This window comes from Cygnus olor, chromosome 11 (assembly GCF_009769625.2).
Source record: "Cygnus olor isolate bCygOlo1 chromosome 11, bCygOlo1.pri.v2, whole genome shotgun sequence".
Classification (NCBI taxonomy): Eukaryota; Metazoa; Chordata; class Aves; order Anseriformes; family Anatidae; genus Cygnus; species Cygnus olor.
Window position 1 is genome coordinate 10,715,897 of NC_049179.1, and position 18,615 is coordinate 10,734,511.

General features: G+C 59.0%; 1 protein-coding gene across 4 annotated transcripts in view; it reads left to right on the top strand.

The window, feature by feature from the left end:
• ZNF609 (zinc finger protein 609) overlaps positions 1–18,615 on the top strand; it is a 52,740-nt gene that overhangs the window by 853 nt on the left and 33,272 nt on the right. For 2 of the 4 annotated variants that reach the window (XM_040570476.1, XM_040570478.1), the window contains one exon: positions 11,179–12,054. In XM_040570476.1, the coding sequence (XP_040426410.1) occupies positions 11,308–12,054 (747 nt within the window). In that variant the 5' untranslated portion in view covers positions 11,179–11,307. Of the gene's footprint in view, positions 1–11,178; positions 12,055–18,141; positions 18,477–18,615 lie in introns of those variants that run through there. The other 2 variants (XM_040570477.1, XM_040570479.1) reach the window with 2 other exon arrangements.

Below are 18,615 nucleotides of genomic sequence, written 5' to 3' on the forward strand. Positions count from 1 at the left end.
CGTAAGCTGTGCCCGCGGGCCCGGGGGGGGGGGACCCGTCGCGGAGGGCACGGCGCTCCCCAGCTGCCCTCAGTTCGGGGCACGGCGCGGAGGGCCCCGGCACCCCGTGCACCGCGGGCACCCCGTGCCGGAGCCGGCGGCCCCCTTGCAGCCCCGTCCCGCAGCCATCCGTCCGTCGGCGGTGTGTGGGGCCGGACCCGCAGCCCCCGAGCCCCCCGCGAGCCCCCGCCGCTCGGGGCTGCGGTAAGTCCCGAGGCTGCCGGCCGGGCACGGCGGCCGCGGACGGCTCCGGTTGTCTCCGGGTGCAGCGGTGGGGTGAGAACGGCCGCTCCTGAGATAAAGCGCTCCCTCCCGCCCATTGTGTACACAGGGAAGGTCACAGGTTCAGGTCTTGTCTGTCAGACTTGGCTCCCCTCCACCTCCCAGCAGGCCTCTTTTTTTCCCTTTTTTTTTTTTTTTTTTTCCCCCCTCCTTCCCCCCCCCCCCTCCCCGTTCTGGGTAGGCCCTTTCCCTCGGAGGAGGTGTTAGACAAATTTTTTTGTGTGACGTACGGCCAAGAGCTCGCGGGCCCTTTTTTCCCCTCCAGAAGAATAAGGATGCCGGTGTCGGGGCTGACTTTCAGAGCAGGGGCGATGCTGGTGTGCGAGCCTTCCTCGCCTGGACATCCTCAGGAAAACCTATTTCCACGCTTTGTGTGATGACTCCGGCATAGGATTATGCTGCACATTTCTAGCTCTTTGTTGGCAGTACACAGCCGTGCACAGCGCTCGAGAAATCCAGTCAGCTTATTTTATTGATTAGCTTTTGAACGGAATAATTTATAATTTATTATTCTGAAGCCGTTTTGGTCTTGAAAACAAAAATCCTCGTCCTTTTTCCACCCTCTTTAATCCACCGGCGTTTTCTCCTCTCCCCGCGGGGTAGAGCTCGCTGAGGAAGGGAGACGTGCAGAGCGCCAGGAGCGTGGCCATCTCGCTGGTGCAAAAGAACAAGGATTTAATGTTTTACCTAAACCGGCCTCGCGTTCGGGACGAGGGCCCCGAGCCAGTTTAGAGCCACCAGAGGAAATTAATTATCAAGCAAGTTGTAATGGCCTGTAATTGAGTATGACCGGGGCGCTGGGGTTTTTTTCATGCTTGGACTTCATTTCCAGCGGAGGGCCTGTGTGCTTTGCGAGTCGCCATTCGGCTGCTCGTTAGCTGGAGGTGCCGGTGTGTGCGTGTAGGTGTCTCAGCGCACACCTTACCCTGTCGCCGCGTCCTCTGCGCGCGTGGAAGACAGCGAGCGTTATTTTTTGCAGAGCGTGGCTTAGGGGGAGAAGCTGTCGCGAATAAGGGACGCTCATCCATCTGCAGCCCTGCGCTGTGGGCTGGGTGGTAACGGCGGATAATTTCTCCCTCCGTGCAGTCGCGAGGTTGCAAAGTCCCCTTGCAGGAACCGCAGCCCGAGCAGCCATGCGGCCGTGACCCCGGGTCGCAACTCTGCGGCCACCAGAGCTTCTCCTCTTAACTCGTTTGGCTCTCTGGAAGCGTTTGCGGGAAGAAATGGCTCACGAGGTAGGAAGGCAGTGGGGGGATGCTCAAGCCACGTCGAAGCTACCTAACAGCTCGTGTGTCTTTATGATGTATGAACAAGGTCGGTCGGGTTTGTTCTCTTTGAGAACTGGGCACCGTTGAATTTAAATCTGCCTCTAGGTTTGCATTCGCAGTATTTTTTACATTCTTTGCCTTTCGCATAAGTTAAAGAACACCAGGAGCCGCCTCGTGGACCTGGCACTTCTGCGCGGGCGTCCCTGCGCACGTGGATCGATGTCCGTGTGCCCGGCCGGTAACCGTGGGCTGTGACAAAGGCTGGGAGCTGCCGCTGGGGCCGCTCAGCCGCCTGGCGAAGGCAGCGGTCTCTGGCACCGCGACTGCCTTGGTATTTCCCGGGCGCACTTTTCCTCTGCTTGCTCGTCGAGGCGGTGGGCAGAGCCGGGCTGAGCCGCATCGCTCTCGACCCCGCGGTCGCTCCGGCGGGCTGGAGCCTCGCTGCATTCCCACGCGGCCGTGCTCGGATTCGGATTAAGGCCTCGGGGCGCTGATGCAATGCTGGTGCCAGCTGTAAGGCAGTAAGCCTCTTTGTCCCCTTTATCCGGAGCCTTATGTAAAGAGGATGGTGTTTATGGTCCCAGGTATGTTGTTTCAGGGAAGCCTGGTGGTGTGTGCTGTGGGACGTGGACAGCGGTTTCCCCAGTTTGTGTTGCGAGGGTCACTGGGCTGTTCCCAAACCCGCCTCGTGTTTCCCAGCAGCTGGTGGCTGTTCATGGGAAGACTTTTTGAGATGTCTGTGCACGCCGACCTTCCCAAAGCTCCTGGAGATGGCCAGGCAGCGTTAGTCTGTGGCTCCCCCTTGGCACCTCTTTTCTGCTGGTGCTCTGTGGGCACGAGCGAAGCGTGAGGGAGCTCTGCGGAGCTCTGCTGGCTCGGGTGGTTCCCTGAGGTGGCCTCGGAGCGCACGGGTACTTTGGCTGCCCTTGCAGAAGCAGGCGAGGAAGCAGCGAGCTCATTTGGCACCCAGCCCGATGGTCCCGTTCGTCCTCCCCAGCTCTCGGGGTCTCTCTGCAGAACGGGTGCAGAGCGGAGCGATGCGACCTCGGCAGCTCTTGTGCAAGGGAAGGAAAAGAAAAGATCCGATCGGGGCACGGCAGCTGGAATCGCACGAAAAACGCACTTTCCTGCTAACTGGGATCAGTGCCTCGTGGTACAGCGTGGTTTCAGGGAAAAGGCTAAGTTTGTGCTCTGATGGCCTTGTAGTAAGGGAAAAGGGGATGGCTGTCTGTCTGGGAAACGTGGCTGCGACTTTGGCTGCTTCTGAGATTTATTTTCTTTTAGTGTCAAATTTATTAATGTCTTTGAAGGAAATGCCTATTTCACTTCTGGGTTCCGGTAAAAAAAATCTGTTTCCTAATTGAAGCTGAGATGTTTTGTTTTTTTTGCAGCTGAGTGTCCTTCACATGCAAAGAAATCTCTGGTGTACCTGTTTAAACATCAGCTCTGATGCCGCGTGAGGGGTGTGTGTGTGTGTAGAGAGAGGTACAGAAGGATGTGAATGCATGGTTGTGGATGAGGAAAGATAACTTGAGGAGAATCTCGATCTTGTATTTAAGCATTAAGTGCTCAACTTCTGCAATTCATTTCCTTGTTTTCTGGAGCAAGAAAAGAGACGAGGAGAGGAAAGATAACGTCCCTTTTTGCTGCTCTGTCACCGAGCGTGTCGTGGGCACGGAAAAGTTTTTCAGCATCAGGTATTCCCTTTGAGCTGTTGGTGGGTCTGCTCGGCCTCTCGTGACAGCTGGAAGACTGTTGTCTGCGGACTGCGCTTCGTCGGGTGCGCCATCTCGTCGTTTTGCCTGGGTGCGGTGATTTATCAGTAACAAAACAGGGCAATTTTAGAACGATGTTAATAAACCTGGTGAGCCCCTCCTGGGTTTGGGTGAAATGGAGCATCTCTGGTTGGCTGACTCTCAAGATTTGGCTCTGAGTTCCCCCGAGATGTGGTGCTTCAACGAAAGCTCAGGAGCCTGCCTGCAGCTTCTAAAGGCGTGAGGGGGGCTGTCGCAAGCTGCCCTGGCTCTGGATGAAGAGGTGGAGGCTCACTGGTCTCCAGGAGAATTCACGCTCCTTCCCGAAAGGTTTGGTGGGCGATGCTGCAATGAGGGTTCTTGTCCTGAAGATTTTCTCTTCATTTTTTCTGGTTTAGCATCTAATCCATACCTTCCCTTTGTACTTATTGCCGCAAGTAATTACAGCTGGACTACAGCTACCAAAATAAGCCAAGTACACTTTGATGCATGATTCTTGCTTTTTTTTTTTTTTTGTATTGTATTCCTTTACGTGCTGGCTAATTCACAAAATTCGGTAATTTGCAATGGGCCATTAGCGTGAATTAGCAACTTTCTGATGTATATCATAGCTTTGCAAATGTGCTTTATTAATCTGCGAAACACACCTATTTATTATCCCTCTCGTTTAAAAAAAAAGAAAAAAAGGTGGTGGGGAAATAAAGCGCTGGAGGGATTTCTTGGTCTGGTACTCCCTGTGCCTGCATTCGTCCCCGTCTGCGTCTGCCTTCCCTCCTCCCGCACTGTGCAGTCTGGCTGGTTTTTCCCAAAGTGTTCCCAGGCTGATGGCTTGACAGCAAGAGGGATTGCAGCCGCACGTACAGTCTTCTGCTGCAAATGAAGCCTTTGCTCGTGTAGCCAAGGTGCCCTAATTGGTTATTGAATGAGGGGAATTAAAGGCATTAATAGGGGAAGTGGCGGCTCCTTCATTTTTGGAGCGGCGGAGAGATGTTCTTCCTCCTCTGACGCCTGGGAAAGGGCCAAGGCTGCCAGTGCTCTCTCCTCAAATTAAAATAAAGCCTAGGAGCTCGCTGCCTCCGCTCTGCAGTCCCGGGAGCGGTCGGGACGCAGCGCTCCCTCCTCCTCCATGGAGAAGCATCGTGCTGCCCGGCCCTGGCGTGCGCTCGGTGCCTCCTTTGTGTCGATACCCGGGTGGGAGCGTGGCCGGGAGCTGGTGCAGAGCCCTTGGTTTGCATCGCTCCGGGGCTCTCCCTTGGGGTGGCGAAGGCAGAAGGGAGAGGTTGGCTTGTGCGCTGCCCCCCTGCCCGGGCGCCCTCCCACCGACGTCTCCGATGCTCGCAGCGTGGCCGGGGGCGAGGCGAGGAGCCTCCCTGCCGAGGAAGGGCGCAGCTCGCTGCCGAGACGTGCCCGGTCTGCTCCCACCAACGCCCAGGAGCTCGGGCTGCTGCCAAAACTGCCGGTGCGCTTCTGCAGCCCTGCGGATGGCGTTGGGTGAGCGGAGGAGAAGGCCGAGCTGCTTTTTTCCGGCGCTTGCTCCCCCAGTTGTTTATGCCCATCGCACGCCTTCGCTCGGTGCCAGCTTTTCTCTCTTCCCATCTCCGTGACTGATGTTTCGGGGATCTTTCCTGATCACATCCGTCTTGCTGCTTCCTTTTGCTGCCGACTTTTGCAGGCTGTTGGCGTCCCTCCAGCCTGCGCGGAGCTTTATCTGAAATTTGTAAGCCTTCTTGGTTATTTCTAAGTGCTCTCTGGCCCGGTCCCCCTTGGAGGTTGTGGGCGAGGACAGGCCACCAATTCAGATATCTCTAAGCCTCTCATAAATCAACTCATTTCTGCATTGGGGTTAGCAAGGGTGTAACCAGACCGGTTTGAAATCCGCACGGCTGCGTTAGTTCCAGTTTCCTAATGGAGAACAGCTCCGTGGATGAGGGAGAATCAACCCCCAGATTTGTCCCATATGTCCCTGTGGGAAGCGTCACGATGCACAGCTCGGTGCCAGTCAAACGGCTTCGCTCAGATGTCCCGTTTCGAGTGTTTCATGTTATTTTTGGACACAGCCGGCAGCGGCGTGGCTGACTGGGTTCAACGGGAGCGAGCTGCGGCGTGCTAGGAGAGCACCCGTGCTGGGTCTGGCGCTGCTGGTAGCACCCATCCTGCCCCGCAGACGGCTCCGAAGCGTTTCCGAGCTCATCCTGGCCAGGTGTTGCTCGCAGGGGCTGCTTGTGCCACCACGTAGCTGCCAACGCCTGCAAGGCCTGTGCTCGGAGCTGGCGGCACCTGCGATCCCCACCGATCGGGCAGGGGCTGTAGGTTTTGGGTGAGGACGGTGCTGTAATTCTGGTTATTGTCGGAGCGTCACGTGCAAGTCAAGGTGGAGCTTTGGTGCAAGGGGTAGATCCCTGCTGAGCATCCCTAATTCACGTACGTTCCCCACGTGCGTGTTGGTGAGCTCGGCAGGTGCCAAGCCGGGTACCGGGGGTGACTCCGTGTTTGTGGGTAAGCGGAGAGCAAGCGGGAGGGCCGAGAAGGTGACGTGTGTCTGTTGTCCTTTCTCGGAATGGAAGGGAGTGGTGTTCGGTGCCTTCACGTGGGTTTGTAGGTACCGAGGTGCCTTCTGTTGATGGTGCCGAGGATCGTGCATGTGAGCGATGTTTCTCTCGCCATTCGTTGTCTTGAAAGCTCTTGGATTTCCCTGCCTGTCAGCGGAGGAAGTCTGTGTTTGATTCAGTGCAGAGGTAGGTAGCTTGAAAAAAATGCGAGGGCTGAGAAGCACCGAAATGAAATACCTGTAAATCTGAAGAACCGCGGGCTCTCGAGGCACGAACAAACAAAAAATGGTGACTTTGGTGCTGACACTTCCAAGAGCGATGGGAGGATTAAAGAAGAGCTTGTTCCACTTTTCCTGTTTCCTGATACAAGGAAGGCCTGAAACGTTTCCTCCCTTTCGTTCCCCCCTTTCTGTGTGCCTCACGCACCGGTGACGTCGCTGCCGGTCGCGTTTGGCTACTTCGGGGCTGAGGGGAGCGTGTGCATGCGCAGGGGTCCGCCGGGGCTGGCTTTGCTCTCGAGCCTCATTGAGGAGCGCTGGGGGTTTTCAGCCGCCGACCGAGCTTCTCCTAAATGCCTCTTTGGCGTCGGTGTTAAATAAGTGTCGGGAGAGGTAAATGCCGAGTTGTAGCTAACCCAGCAAAGCGTTTCCTTCGGATCTGGCGCCGTGTACCTGTATCTTGTCGCATCTCTGGTTTTGCTGTGCTTCTTTGTAATGATCTCAATTGAACGTTGCTGCTAAGGTTGTGTTTTAAGGTTCCCAGCAGATATAGGGGTGGGTGCGAGCTTGAGTTTTGATCTGAACCGTGTTTTTTGACTGATGCCGAGTGTTACGTCGACGCTTACGCGGGCATTTGGGTGCAGGTGGGTGTCACGACTGATAATCCTCCGAAACTCTGCCGCGGGCAGGCCGGGGCACCCGGGCAGAGTCTCCTGGCCTCCCCTCGGCTAAAGGCTCCCCGCTCCCATCCTTCCCCAGCCTGCGTTCGGACACCGCAGGCTTTCCTACCGAACGCCAGCAAATGACTCGTGCCCCGCGTCAGGTTCGTCTCTGGTGTCAGGGCTCAGCCGACGGAAACTTGGAGTCCCGGCATAAGTTTCTGGAGCGCTCGCCGGGCGCTGCAGCTGCATTGCATGCTGGAAGATGTAGTCTCGGTGGGGTGCACCTCCATATTAAACGAGAAGGGTGGCTCCATTTTATTCAAATTGGGCTCAGCCTGCTGGCTCCTGGCAGCTTGCCCGCGCCGTCCCGCTCGAGCCGGGAGCCACCGAAGTTTTCCCGGTGCGCGGAGGCAGGAGCGCGGCTCCTCCGCTCGGGTCGCGCCCGGTTCCACGCTGAGCAGCTGGTTTCGAAGCCCCGCGCCTTGGCGCGTTTCGCAGCGTCGCGGGCTCCCGCCGCGCGGACGCGATCGAGGAACCCTGCCCCTGTCGGGTGGCAGTTCTGGAGGGTGTCATGGTAAATCTCCTTTGTCTGCTTCGGCTTGACTGATGCACGGGGGAGAGCAAACCCTCCTCCCCTGCCGGATTTCTGGAGCTGAAAGCAGCAAGTGAGTGAGGAAGCTCCTTTGTGCAGATTTCTCCGTCTCCTCTTGTGCGTGCCAGCTGGCTCTCATTCAACATTTCTCTTTTTTTTTCTCTTTTCCCCCCCCCCCCCCCATCTCTAGAGAGAGGGGGCGGGGAGAAAAGGAACATCTTAAAAAGAAATCTGCAGAAAAGACACGGGAGTTACTTAACAAAAATCCAACCCAAACAAGCCCAGCTGGGGGATTACAAACGCGGCGGTAGGAGGCGAGCGGGGAGAGAGCGCGGCGGCCCTGGAAAGGGAGGCGCGTCCCCTCGGAGTTTGCTTTAGTCGTAAAAGGAAACAAAAAGGGATCTGGCGTTGAGGCGGCGTATGGGGAAAGCTGCAGGCTGGCTGCCAGCGAGGGGCGGCGGGAGGAAAGGCCTCGTGGCACACAGGGACCACGCTCCCGCGTCGCCCCGCGCCTCTCCGGGGATGCCCGCGAGACCAGCTCGCCGGAGCCCTCCGCTCCCAGCCGGAGGAAGCGCCGCGTCCAGGAGATTTTTCCGTCCTCTTTGCCGCTCCTTCTCACGGGCATTCCTGAAAGTTAATCAGGGTGAAAATTGCAGTCAGTCATGTCTGGAAGCCACCAGAGGCTGATCCTGGAGCGCTGCAGGCTGGAGCACATGGGTATGAGACAGCCTTTCTACGTGTGGGCTGGCTGCATTGTCGCCAGGAGAAGCGCTTTCTCCTGCACCTCTCCCCCCTTGGGCTTCCAGCCGATGCCCAGCTCGGTTTCTTGGCCTCCAGTAGAGCCACGGCGAGCCGGGCTCGGCCGACGCGCTGCGGAGCATCCTGCGCGTATTTTAGCACAAAGAGCCGGGGCTCACGCGGTTTCCCAGCTCTCTGCTTGGTGCTTTTTGAAGTGCTCCCTGGCCCTGTTTGAATAGCTTTCTCTAGGTGTGTTTGCAGTTGGCTGCTAGCTCAGAAAGTGAACTTTCAGGTTTGTCTCTAATACGTTGGCTCCTTCCCAGTGCGGAGATGTGGATTGTAGAGGTCTCGGCACCTAATGGAGCTGAATTATTCATGTCTGGTGCTGTGTGTGTGCAGCATTCCCAAGCAGAAAGCTGTCTCCTTGTCGGATCTGTGCTCCAGGACTGCTCTTAAAACGCTTTGCTGGCAGGTCTCCAGGCCAACAAGTGAGCACATGCTTTTCATGTTGTGCGGGGATCAATCCTGCGATGGCAGGAGGTAAGGGGAAGGCCACGTTTATAGCTGGATCAATCCCTTTGGTCTGTTCTGCGAGACGCCGGGGTTTGCAGCGGTGCCGCTCTCGATAGGAGAGCGGGGAGGACCCGAGCAGCACCTGGCATTTGGGGGAGCTGTGGGAAATGCTTTGGACCCACATATGCAGGCTGGCTTGCGAGGGAGCCACCAACCCCAATCTCATTTTGGGGTCGTAGCCTTCAACCCCAGGCTGGAACGCACGGATCCCCGGTCTTTCTTCCGGCAGCGGCACGTCTGGAGGCCGGCTCCCGCAGCGCTTGCGGCACGACGCGCCTCTCCTTCCCTATTGCAGACCCAGCCTGTTCTTGTTCGTCCTGTTTGCGGTTCCCTTCCCTGCCCTAGCAGGGCTCGGGCTCCCTTTTGCCGCCTCCTGCGTCGGGTGAATGTTTTCTCCTCTTGTTTGCTAAACCTTCGATTGTTCTTGGCTCTCCGGTGGACTTGTGGGCTCGTTCCTTTTGTTGTGGGAGGAATCAGACGCTGCTGCTGTTTGCATAGCTTCAGACCAAAGTCCTCCTCATCTGCTCCTCTTATTTTCTGTATAAAAATAATACTTGTCTGCAGTGTATTCGTTCACGTGCAGCGGGTGACGCTGGGCCTCCTGCAATACGGCCCGGCAGACTGCGCATCGCCTGCTGGAGGCTGCGGGGCCGGATCTCTGCCCCTTCGGCCATCGTCCGACCCACGCGTGGCCCTTTGCTCCTCGGTCTCGAGCCTCACTACCTCCTGCGCCGGTCCCACGTCCCCGAGCCCTTGTGCGCCTGGGGAAGGGGACCGCTGCCGGCTCAAAATCTGGGCCGCCTGGCTCCTCATCCTTCGCCCCTCCGTCCGAAGGAATCGCCGCGGGTGCCACGGCACAGAGGGAGGCCGTGCTGTGCCCCCGAGGAGCCGCGGCCTTCCTCGGCCTGGCGGTGATTCGGAGAGCTCGGCCGGGGAGAGGGGCTCTGGGGATGCTGGTGAGTCGGGCCTCCGGGAGAGGAGGAGGAGGAGGAGGAGGAGGAGGAAGAGGAGGCGAGAGAAACGCGCGGGGTGGCTTTGGCAAGCCGTTAGCGACTCCGGTGCACAAAGTGATCTCCTGATTCGGCACTTTCCCTGCCGCTGAAATGAGAGGTCAGTGCTTTTCATTTTCAGCTTGCATGCTAGCCCCTGGCTCCTGGGGTTAAAAATCTCCGTAATGACCTGTCAGAGAGTGGATTATTAGCTGTGCAGAGCTGGGGATGCTGTGGGGAGCAGATGGAAAATGGTCTGGCTGCGGCAGCCTGTCTGATGAAAGAATCCTTGGCATTTTTACAGTGTTTGCATCTCTGGAAACGCACCATGAAGCTGCTTTCCAGGCTCCTGCCTGCTGGGGTTTGAAGAAATTTGTGTGTGCGTGCGTGTGTTTTTTCTCATTTCTCTTTAAGTCACCTGTTTTTTGAAGTGCTGCTCGTAAATAGTAGCAGCAGCAGGCCTCGAGCTCGGCAGGAAGGGGAAGGACGATGGTGCCGGAGAGGAGCTTCGTCCAAATGGGTGGTCAAGGATTTCTTCCGAGATCTGGAGAGCGGGCGGCTGCACGGCTGGGGCCGGGTGGCTGCTGGGAAGAGGCCGTTTCATGTGTTAATTACGTCTCGTAAATGTAATTGCCACCAGCTCATTGCAGTGAGTGACTTCGGCGCTTTCCCGGCTTGCGTTGGCTTTTCTGTTTTTGTTCTCATCGCCCCCCCCCCCCCCCCGCCGCCTCCAGGGACGTGCGGCTGTGCAATGCCTCGGGAGCCGGCCCTGCGCTGTTTGAAAACCAGGTACCCGCGTGGCACGGCCCGGCCTTCCCCATCGTTTGGAGCGAGACGGTTCGGAGCACGGCCCTAAAGCACGGTGCCGCCTCTCGCCGTCCCAGCTTGGGGCACGTGAGATGGAAAGCCGGCGCTTTCCTCTGCGATTTGGCCTTCGGTGACGGCTCTCATGCTTCCAAGTGCCGGTCGCGTCGTGGGTGCCCTAGGGCTGGGATTTATTTGCCACCACGGCACTAAACCTCGTCCCTGGCAGCAGGGAGGAGCCCCCCCAAGCAGCCCCTGGCCGTGGGTGGCATTGGCAGGAGAGGAATCAATCCTCCATCCCAGGGGCGGCGCGCGGGGAGCGCTCAATAATTCAGAGGGAAATGGCGAGCGGGGAATGTGTGAGTAATGTCTTGTTGGAGCCGGGAGCTGTGACCTGCCAGGGCCTCGTATCGATCGAGGGACCGATGCCAGATGGCTCCTGCTGCAGGGACGGCGAGGAGGGGACGCGGCGGGGATGCAGCGGGAGCCTGCTGCCTGGCGGCGGAGGTTTGGCTGGGCCCGATGCGGGATTTGGGTAATGGGGGATGCAAAGTGACACTGGTGGCCTGGAGGGGACCTGCTGCGCGGGGACGGCTTGGTCCCGGTCCCCTGCCCGCACGCTGCCCGTGGTGCCTCTCCCTGCCCAGAGGGGTTGTCTGGTGCCCGCCGTGCTCTTCGCCTCTAACTCTTCTCTCTGCTCTCCCTTTCAGCAGCGATGCCGTCACCTGGGCAGACCCCGACCGCTGGCAGCCCAAGGACGTAGGTGCAGCCGCGCTGCGGACCCCCGGGGCGTGGAGGCGGGGAAGAGCCTTGAACCGTGAGGGGCCGTTAACTCTAAGATGTCCTTGAGCAGCGGAGCTTCCGGAGGGAAAGGAATCGATGCGAACCCGGTAGAGACGTACGACAGTGGGGATGAATGGGACATTGGCGTAGGGAATCTCATCATTGATCTGGACGCTGATTTGGAGAAGGATCAGCAGAAGTTGGAAATGTCGGGCTCCAAAGAGGTGGGGCTGCCGGCACCCAACGCGGTGGCGACCCTGCCCGATAACATCAAGTTTGTGAGCCCGGTGCCAGGCCCGCAGGGCAAGGAGGGCAAATCCAAGTCGAAAAGGAGCAAGAGTGGTAAGGACAGTGGCAAGCCAGCCCCGGGGACCTCCTTGTTCACCCCCAGCGAGGGAGCTGGCGGCAAGAAGGAGGCTCAAGGACGCTCTGGGGACGGCGCAAACTCTGGTGGCTTGGTGCCTGCCGTCACCCCCAAGGGCTCGGAGAAGTCGGCCAAGGCATCTCGCAGCGTGGCCGGCTCCAAGAAGGACAAGGAGGGTGGTTCATCCAAAAGCAAGAAGGAAAGGAGTGAGGGTGCGGGGGCTCCGTCGGAGAAGGAGCCTGGTGTGCTGCAGCCCCTGGCCCTGGCGGTGAGGGTGGGACAGTACGATGGTGGCCAGGGAACAGAGCCTGCTGCTGCCGAGCAGCTTGGGAGTATAGCTATTGACACGGGAGCTGCGCTCAATCCCTTGGGAGTTAAGTCGGAGCTGGAGGACGGGGAAGGCGAGTGCCGGCAGCTGAAAAAGGTCAAATCGGAGAAGGTAAGAAAGGGGCCGGGGCGCGGGTGGAGGCGGTGGCGGTGCCGAGCACCTGTGAGACCCCCGGTCCCTGCAGCTCTGCAGGAGGAGCCTGGGCACATGGGAGGGCGATGCCCTGCTGCCGTGCCACCTCCAGCAGAGCAGGGCACTGCGGGTTTCCAGTCTGCTGGCTGCCACGCTCCGCTTCCCAGCGGCCTCACCTCGCCTCTTGGAGCTCCCCGCAGCTCCCCGAGGAATCTGTTTCTCTCCAGTTGCATCATTTGCAGAGGAGACCTTCGCGTGTTCGTAAACGCGGGATCCGTGTGGGCAGGCGAGCAAGCACAAGGTGCAGGGCTGACAGGAGCCTCCTTGCTTGGCCTGCTGTTGGTACGTGGGCTTTGTCCCACTCGCAGTGACAATCAGCCTGGGGCCACCGTGTTGCCGTGGGTGGTTTCTACGTGTCGCTGCTCTGCTAATGTGCGGCAGCGATGCTGAGCTGGTGCTGTGTCTGGGCAGGAGCAGCCTACAGACGCCCTCTGCTCTTCCAGGAGCCCCGCAGCTCCTGCTGGTGGAGCGTGCCCTGGCCTCGTGTCTGTCCGTCTGTCTGAGCAGCGCTTTGGCTACTCTCAGGTACGCGCATCTCTGTGTTCATGCCTACAAAAGCTCATTTGCGCCGGTCGCACGTGCGGTGTCACCGTGCCCCTGAATCCGAGCGGCCCACGGATCGATTTTCTTGTCGATGCACGTGGCGAGCGGGGGAGCTGTGGCTGGCAGGTGCGCGGTGCAGCGTTGGCCTGCGCCCCGAAGGGTTGCTCCTGCACATGCTCTCTGGGTGTGACGGGGGGATTTTGGGCACCAGGAAGGGATTGGTGCGTGCAAGGATGGGTCGCGCTCAGCAGATTTGGGAGAGTTGCTGAGATCAGCAAGATGTTGGGGAGATATCTGCAAAAAAAAAAAAAAACGGCATAGAGCATGAAAATCTGGAGCAAAGGCTGGTGGGGATGATGGGTCACGGGGTGAGAAGCTACTGAGTATGTCAGGGAAGGAGACTCCTGGGGCAGTCGGCTGAAGCTTGTAAAATGAAGGAGTGGCGTGGGGAAGGCGCGTTGTTTCCGTGTTCTGTCCAGCAGCAGAACTGGGGTGAATGGTTCCGGGAAGAGGAGCGGATGCTCTTCTGCGTGATGGGTTTGAATGGCCGCAAAAAGCGGCGGGTGCTGAACGTTTACTGGTGCTCTCGGGCGCCTGGGCGGGTTTGTGGAGGAGGAATGCTTTGGGCGCTTGTTTGGGGCAACATCTTTGGCTTGAGGAGACCCCGTGGGGGGCTGGAGCCTGGGAAGTGTCACAGCGTGCTTGGCTGCTACGCTCCTGAGCAGCCATCTGCTGCTGGCTGCCGCCAAAGCCCGCATGGGAGCTGGCTGGACCTTCGGTCGTACCACGTACAGCCTTGTCTGCATTTTACAGTTCAAATTGTATTTCCGTCACCGATTCAGCTGCAGAAGCCCTACCTGTGGGTAGAAGTGCCGAGGCGAGGTAGGGATTGTGAAGACAGGGAGCAAACGTCATCCAGCTGCACCGGGAGGCCAGCCGTGCTGCTTTACCTGCACCGATTCGGGCAAAACCACGTAGGTGGAGGCACAGCCACGAGGGGCTGAGCTCCGTTTGAACAGCCTGGGTCCGGAGGAAGGTCTGCGGGGTTTGGGCTGGGGAGGAAAGCTGCCGGTACCCATCTACAACGGCACGCGGGGTCTGGAGAGCAAGCGGAGGTACGTGCCGGCTGCGGGAGGGCGATGGCTTCCTGCCCGCCCCGAGGCAAACCCCGCTGGGAAGCGAGAAACTCGCTCAGAGCGAAACAGGAACGGTCACGACGTGACTCAGCCCAACCTTTGGGCTCCGTCTGCCTGTCCTCCGCTTCACCCTGCGCTGCGCCCGCTTCTGTCTGGGCTGCGGCGCGTGGCGGGGAGGCTGCTTTCCCTCCGGGGAGCGAGAGGGGCGAAGAAGAGGGGCAGGGACCCCGCGTGCACCGAGCCGCCAGCCCGCGGCCAGGAGGTTTTGATGTGCCTTCCCGGCTGGATTCAAGAGCACTTTCGCAGCGAGTATTTTTGCTTGACAAGGTACTTCGGTGCCACAGGCAGATCGCCGTTTGCCCCTCCTTCCTCTTTTGTGCTCTTTAAATACCTCACGGTAGGGTGTTGCAGCCCTCGAGTCCTTGCTGGGTGTAGAAGAGAGCCTTGCGTTGGTTTTCCGACATCCTCTCACATCTGTGCGTCGCGGCAGCGAACCGAGCAGGAGATGTTTGCCTCTGTGACCAGATGTCTGCTGTGGTTGCTGCTGCCCGGGGTAAAGCTGCCATGCTGTACCCGGCACCGACAGCCCCAGCACCCTTTTTCTAGGTGTGTATCTGCGCTTGGCCGCATCCAGCCCTCCCCTGCGAAGTGCCCTGGCCTCCCACGTGCCCTCCTCTAGCTTGGGCACAAGTGTTGCAGGCGCTGCCCCTCCCCAGATACGTTTGTGGGGGCAGGATCGGGAGCTTAATGCTCGCAGGGAGCCTTGTGCTGCTTCGCCTGTCTCTGGTGCGTGCGGACCAGTGCCTGGACTCGCTGATTCTGGGGCACAGCATTTTGGGGGGGGGTATGGCATTCTGGGGGACCACGGCGGTGCTGGCCGGCCAGGGGATGTCAAGCATTGAACAAAAGAGCCTCCCAGCTCTTGGCTGCTGCTCCGGCTTTGTTTTGATTGAGAGGTTGTTCAGCAGGAGGAGGGCGTTTTTGCTGACGAGTGTCCAGATGTGACGCTGCTGCAAACGAGGAAAAGGCAAACAGAAGCCGCTGGAGACGCGGCCCTTCAGAAAACCCTCGCTGCGTCACATGCGCTGCGGTTTCGGGCAACAAGGGGGGTGGGTCTGGTCATTTTGGTCAGAAGCCACCGGTGCATTTTCACCCTGCATTTCCCCTCCACGTAGAGACGTTTCTGTACTTTGGATGTTGCATTTTCTTGCAGCTTTGCATCTCAAAGAGGTTGATGCTCTGTGCAGAGCCCAGAGACTGCTGTGGGCTTGGACCCGACCCGACCTTGGGAGCAGCGCGTTGCACGCGGCCCTCAACCCTGTGCCACTGCCTTGCTTCATCCCGCTGGTGTAAGCGGCTCCGTCTCCGCCACGGTGTCTCAGCCATCGCCAGCTTCTGGCTTGCCCCCTTCTTGGCTGGCTGATGACGGCACGGGTAAAGCAGCATGGCACATTCACATCGCTCGTAGCTTCCAGCTTTGTTGTCCGCACACCGTTTATCGGCCTCAATATTTACCCCGCTGTGGGCAGATCTTTTGCTCTGATACCAAATGATTCAAGCGGCTTCTCTGCCTTAACCTGCAAGACCCTCCGAGCTCACTGCCGTGCCGTGTGAGGCTTTGGCAAGACCCAGGCCGCTCTGACGGCGAGTCCCATCGCGCTGAGGATGAAGAGGGTGCCCTTGGAAGCAGATGTGGTGTCGTGTGCTTGCCCCGGCCTCGTGGTTGGGCGTACGCTTGAGATTCTGACCCGTGTGTGATGGATGGGCAGTGCCCATCGTGGGCTTGCTTCTGTCGGGGCTGAAGTGAGGAAGGAAAAGCTCCGAAGGGAAAACGCTTGGTGCTTCGTGGGTGGCTGTGTGCGTCTCGCTGTGCGCACGAAGGCCGGTGTCTGTCCCCTCTTGTTCCTCGTCTCCCGCAGGGATTTGGGGGCACGCAGGGCAGCCCCTCGTGCGCCCGACTCCTACGCTCCCAGCCCAGCGAGCCGCTCGAGGCCGAGGCTTCGCACCGCTCCCCACCCTCGCCCCGGCTCCTTCCAGGGAGCGGCAGCTGGAGCGGCTTTGGCAGCCCCGGCCGAGGCCGAGCCAAGGGCGCCCGGGAGGCGGCGGGGAGCGCGCGGCAGCAGCTGCCGGCTCCTCTCGCTGCGGTTTCCTTTCTCCAGCCATGCTTGAGTAAGCCGCCTCCGGAGCTGCTGACAGGGCTGCGTTTGGAGGCCTTGGAAATTACACTGCTCATTTCCTTATCGTCCCCTGACCTGCAGTGCAGAGCCTTCTGCTGCAGGAACAAGGCGAGGAGGGGGCACGCAGCCAACATGTGTCAAGAGCTACAAAGGAGGAAATTGGACTTGTTCACTTAAAACCATGGGGTTAGTCTTTGAGTTTTGGCTCCTACTGAGAGGTTATTTATATGCGTGCATTTTTTTTTTTTTAAAGCTGCTAGATGTAGCAGGCTGGGAGTTTTGGCTGATCCCACCTCGTAAGATTCCGTAGTGGAGGCAGGGGAAAACTGCATCTCCTCCCGTTGGATTTCCCCGCGTTAGCGCTGGGAAGGAAGGACAAGTCAAGGCGCTGAGGTAGCTTCCACGCACGACCCGTTTGCGTTGCCGTAGCCGACTGAACAGCTCTGGGGTCTCACCTCAAAGCGCAGCCCCGTCGCGGCGCACGTCCCCGGCGCTCCGGAAGCGAGGACCGGCGGCTCCCCGTCGAGGCCACGGCGGTACGAAGCACGGCCGCGCTGGAGGAGCTGGGAAAGCACAAGGGCAGAATGACAACGCGGGAGCGAGGAGGTTGAAGGAGATGGGGGGGCTCCGCGTCGAGGGGGTTTGCACTGGGTGCACGCTGCTTCCCCGGCTCAGAAAAGCTATCAGTCTGCTCCGTTGCGCGCTTTGCGGCTCCCCAGACACTTTGTGATTTGAGATTTGGACGAAAAGGCCAGCGTGTGACCTATCCTGCTGACTCATGTGCCCGGTTTCTCCTCCAAAGGAGACTCCTTAGCAGATGGTAACTGCTTGAGATGGGTCAGATTTTGAGGCTAACTGGCTTTGGTAGATTCTCTTGTGTTTGTTGCTTTGCTTCCAGGCTGGCGGTGGCTGCTTATTAGCCTAATGACCCCTGCTACACAGCACCATTTATCTGGCTGAGCGAGATTTCTTTAAAGGAAGATTCGCTGGCGTCTCCAGCGCTTCGCAGCCCCGAAGGCTTCAAAACCGGCGAGCTGCTCTCGCAGCCCTTCCGGGGAGCTGATGCAAGGGGAGTGTGCCAGGAATAATCCGCTAATGAGCAAATCTGCTCCTCCACCTGGCAGCCGGGGAGGCCGCTGGGAAGGGCCGCGGAGCACAGCGCTCTCTGCCTTCTCCCTCCCCTTGTTTTTTAAGGCTGCCTCATTGAGCACTTGCCACCTTCTCCAGGTTTCCTGCGAGCGCAGTGTCCTTGGTGCCATTCACTCCCCACGCCGTTGTGGCTCTGCGTTCCCGCTGCTCTGCCGGAGCTGCGATATCTCATCTGTGAGCGCGGGGCCACGGCCGGGTGGCTTCAGAGCATCCTCGTTGGGCAGCCGGGCAAATCTGTGGCCGACCTCATGGCCACTGAGCCAGAGGTCACTGCGAGATCCGAGCTGACCAAAACAGTCACGGGTCCGTCCTGGCGCGCTGTGGCCGGGCATGTCCCTTTGCAGGATGAAGTTAACCACAAAGCTTTTTCATATGGTGTGGTAACAGCACGTGCTCCTATCTGATGATGTTTCCCCTGCTCTTGACACTGAAATTGGTTTAAAACTCGTTAATTGTCTAGATTGATCTTAAAGGATTGCGTGTCCCTTGTGTGCTTGGGGTCCCTGGAAACACGCTGCAGTGAATCGCACGGGGAGCAAGCAGAGCAAGCAAGGGGAGGTCGTCACGTTCCCCACCCCTTCAGCGGGGTGGGATGCGATGCAACTCCAAGGCGGTTTGCGTCCAAGAGGAGTCCTCGCTGCTCTCAGCTGCCCTTCCTGCTTCCTGGGGGTGAATGTGGAGCCGCTGCCTTCCTCTCCCTGCCTCAGTTTCCCCCCGCCGCAGGGAGCGGCGGCGCCGTGCCGAATGCAGCGGGATGCGCGCCGGGAGCCGGCGGGCTGGCAGGTGCTGCAGGTGGAGAGCGCACAATTACAGCTACAAATGGTGGTTGCGTTTTTTATTTTTCTTCTTTTTATTTTTTTTCTTTTTCCTACCCCAAGCCAGAAAGCAATTTCATTCCAGGAAGCTCGCTCCCCCAATTAGCTATGTAAATGCGATGTGATTTTTCCCAGGTGCTATGCAAATGAGCGCTGTTCCCAGCGTCCCCTCTCGCCCCGTCCCTGCCTCCGGTCGTTCGGGTGCCGGTTCGCTGCCTTTGTGCTGGGAGCAGCCCCTCTCATCCTTCGAATGGCCGGACGGCTCAGCCGGGGCAGAACCGCACGCCGGCTGGCCCAGCACGGAAACCTCCACGTGGTGCGGTGATGGAGCTGCGCCGTCCCACGCTGGGCACGCCGAGGGATGCAGCTAACGCAGCCGTACCGGCTCTGAGCGAGTATTTCCAGCTGGCCTGGCAGCGTGGGAGCCCTCCCTGCCCTCCCTGCTCCTGCATCTCCTGTGGCACAGATGAGGTGACCTTGGCGAGTCCGAGGGAGCACGGGCATCAAAGCCGAGCTGGGAGGTAGGCTTGAAAGAAGAGGAAAGCTCTGGGGCGAGGCCGGGAAACCTCTTTTGAAGGCTGAAAAGGATCCTGTAAGGGGAGGATGGCGAGGAGCCAGCGGGCTCTTTGAGGTGGTAACGAAGTCATCAGCAAGAGCTGG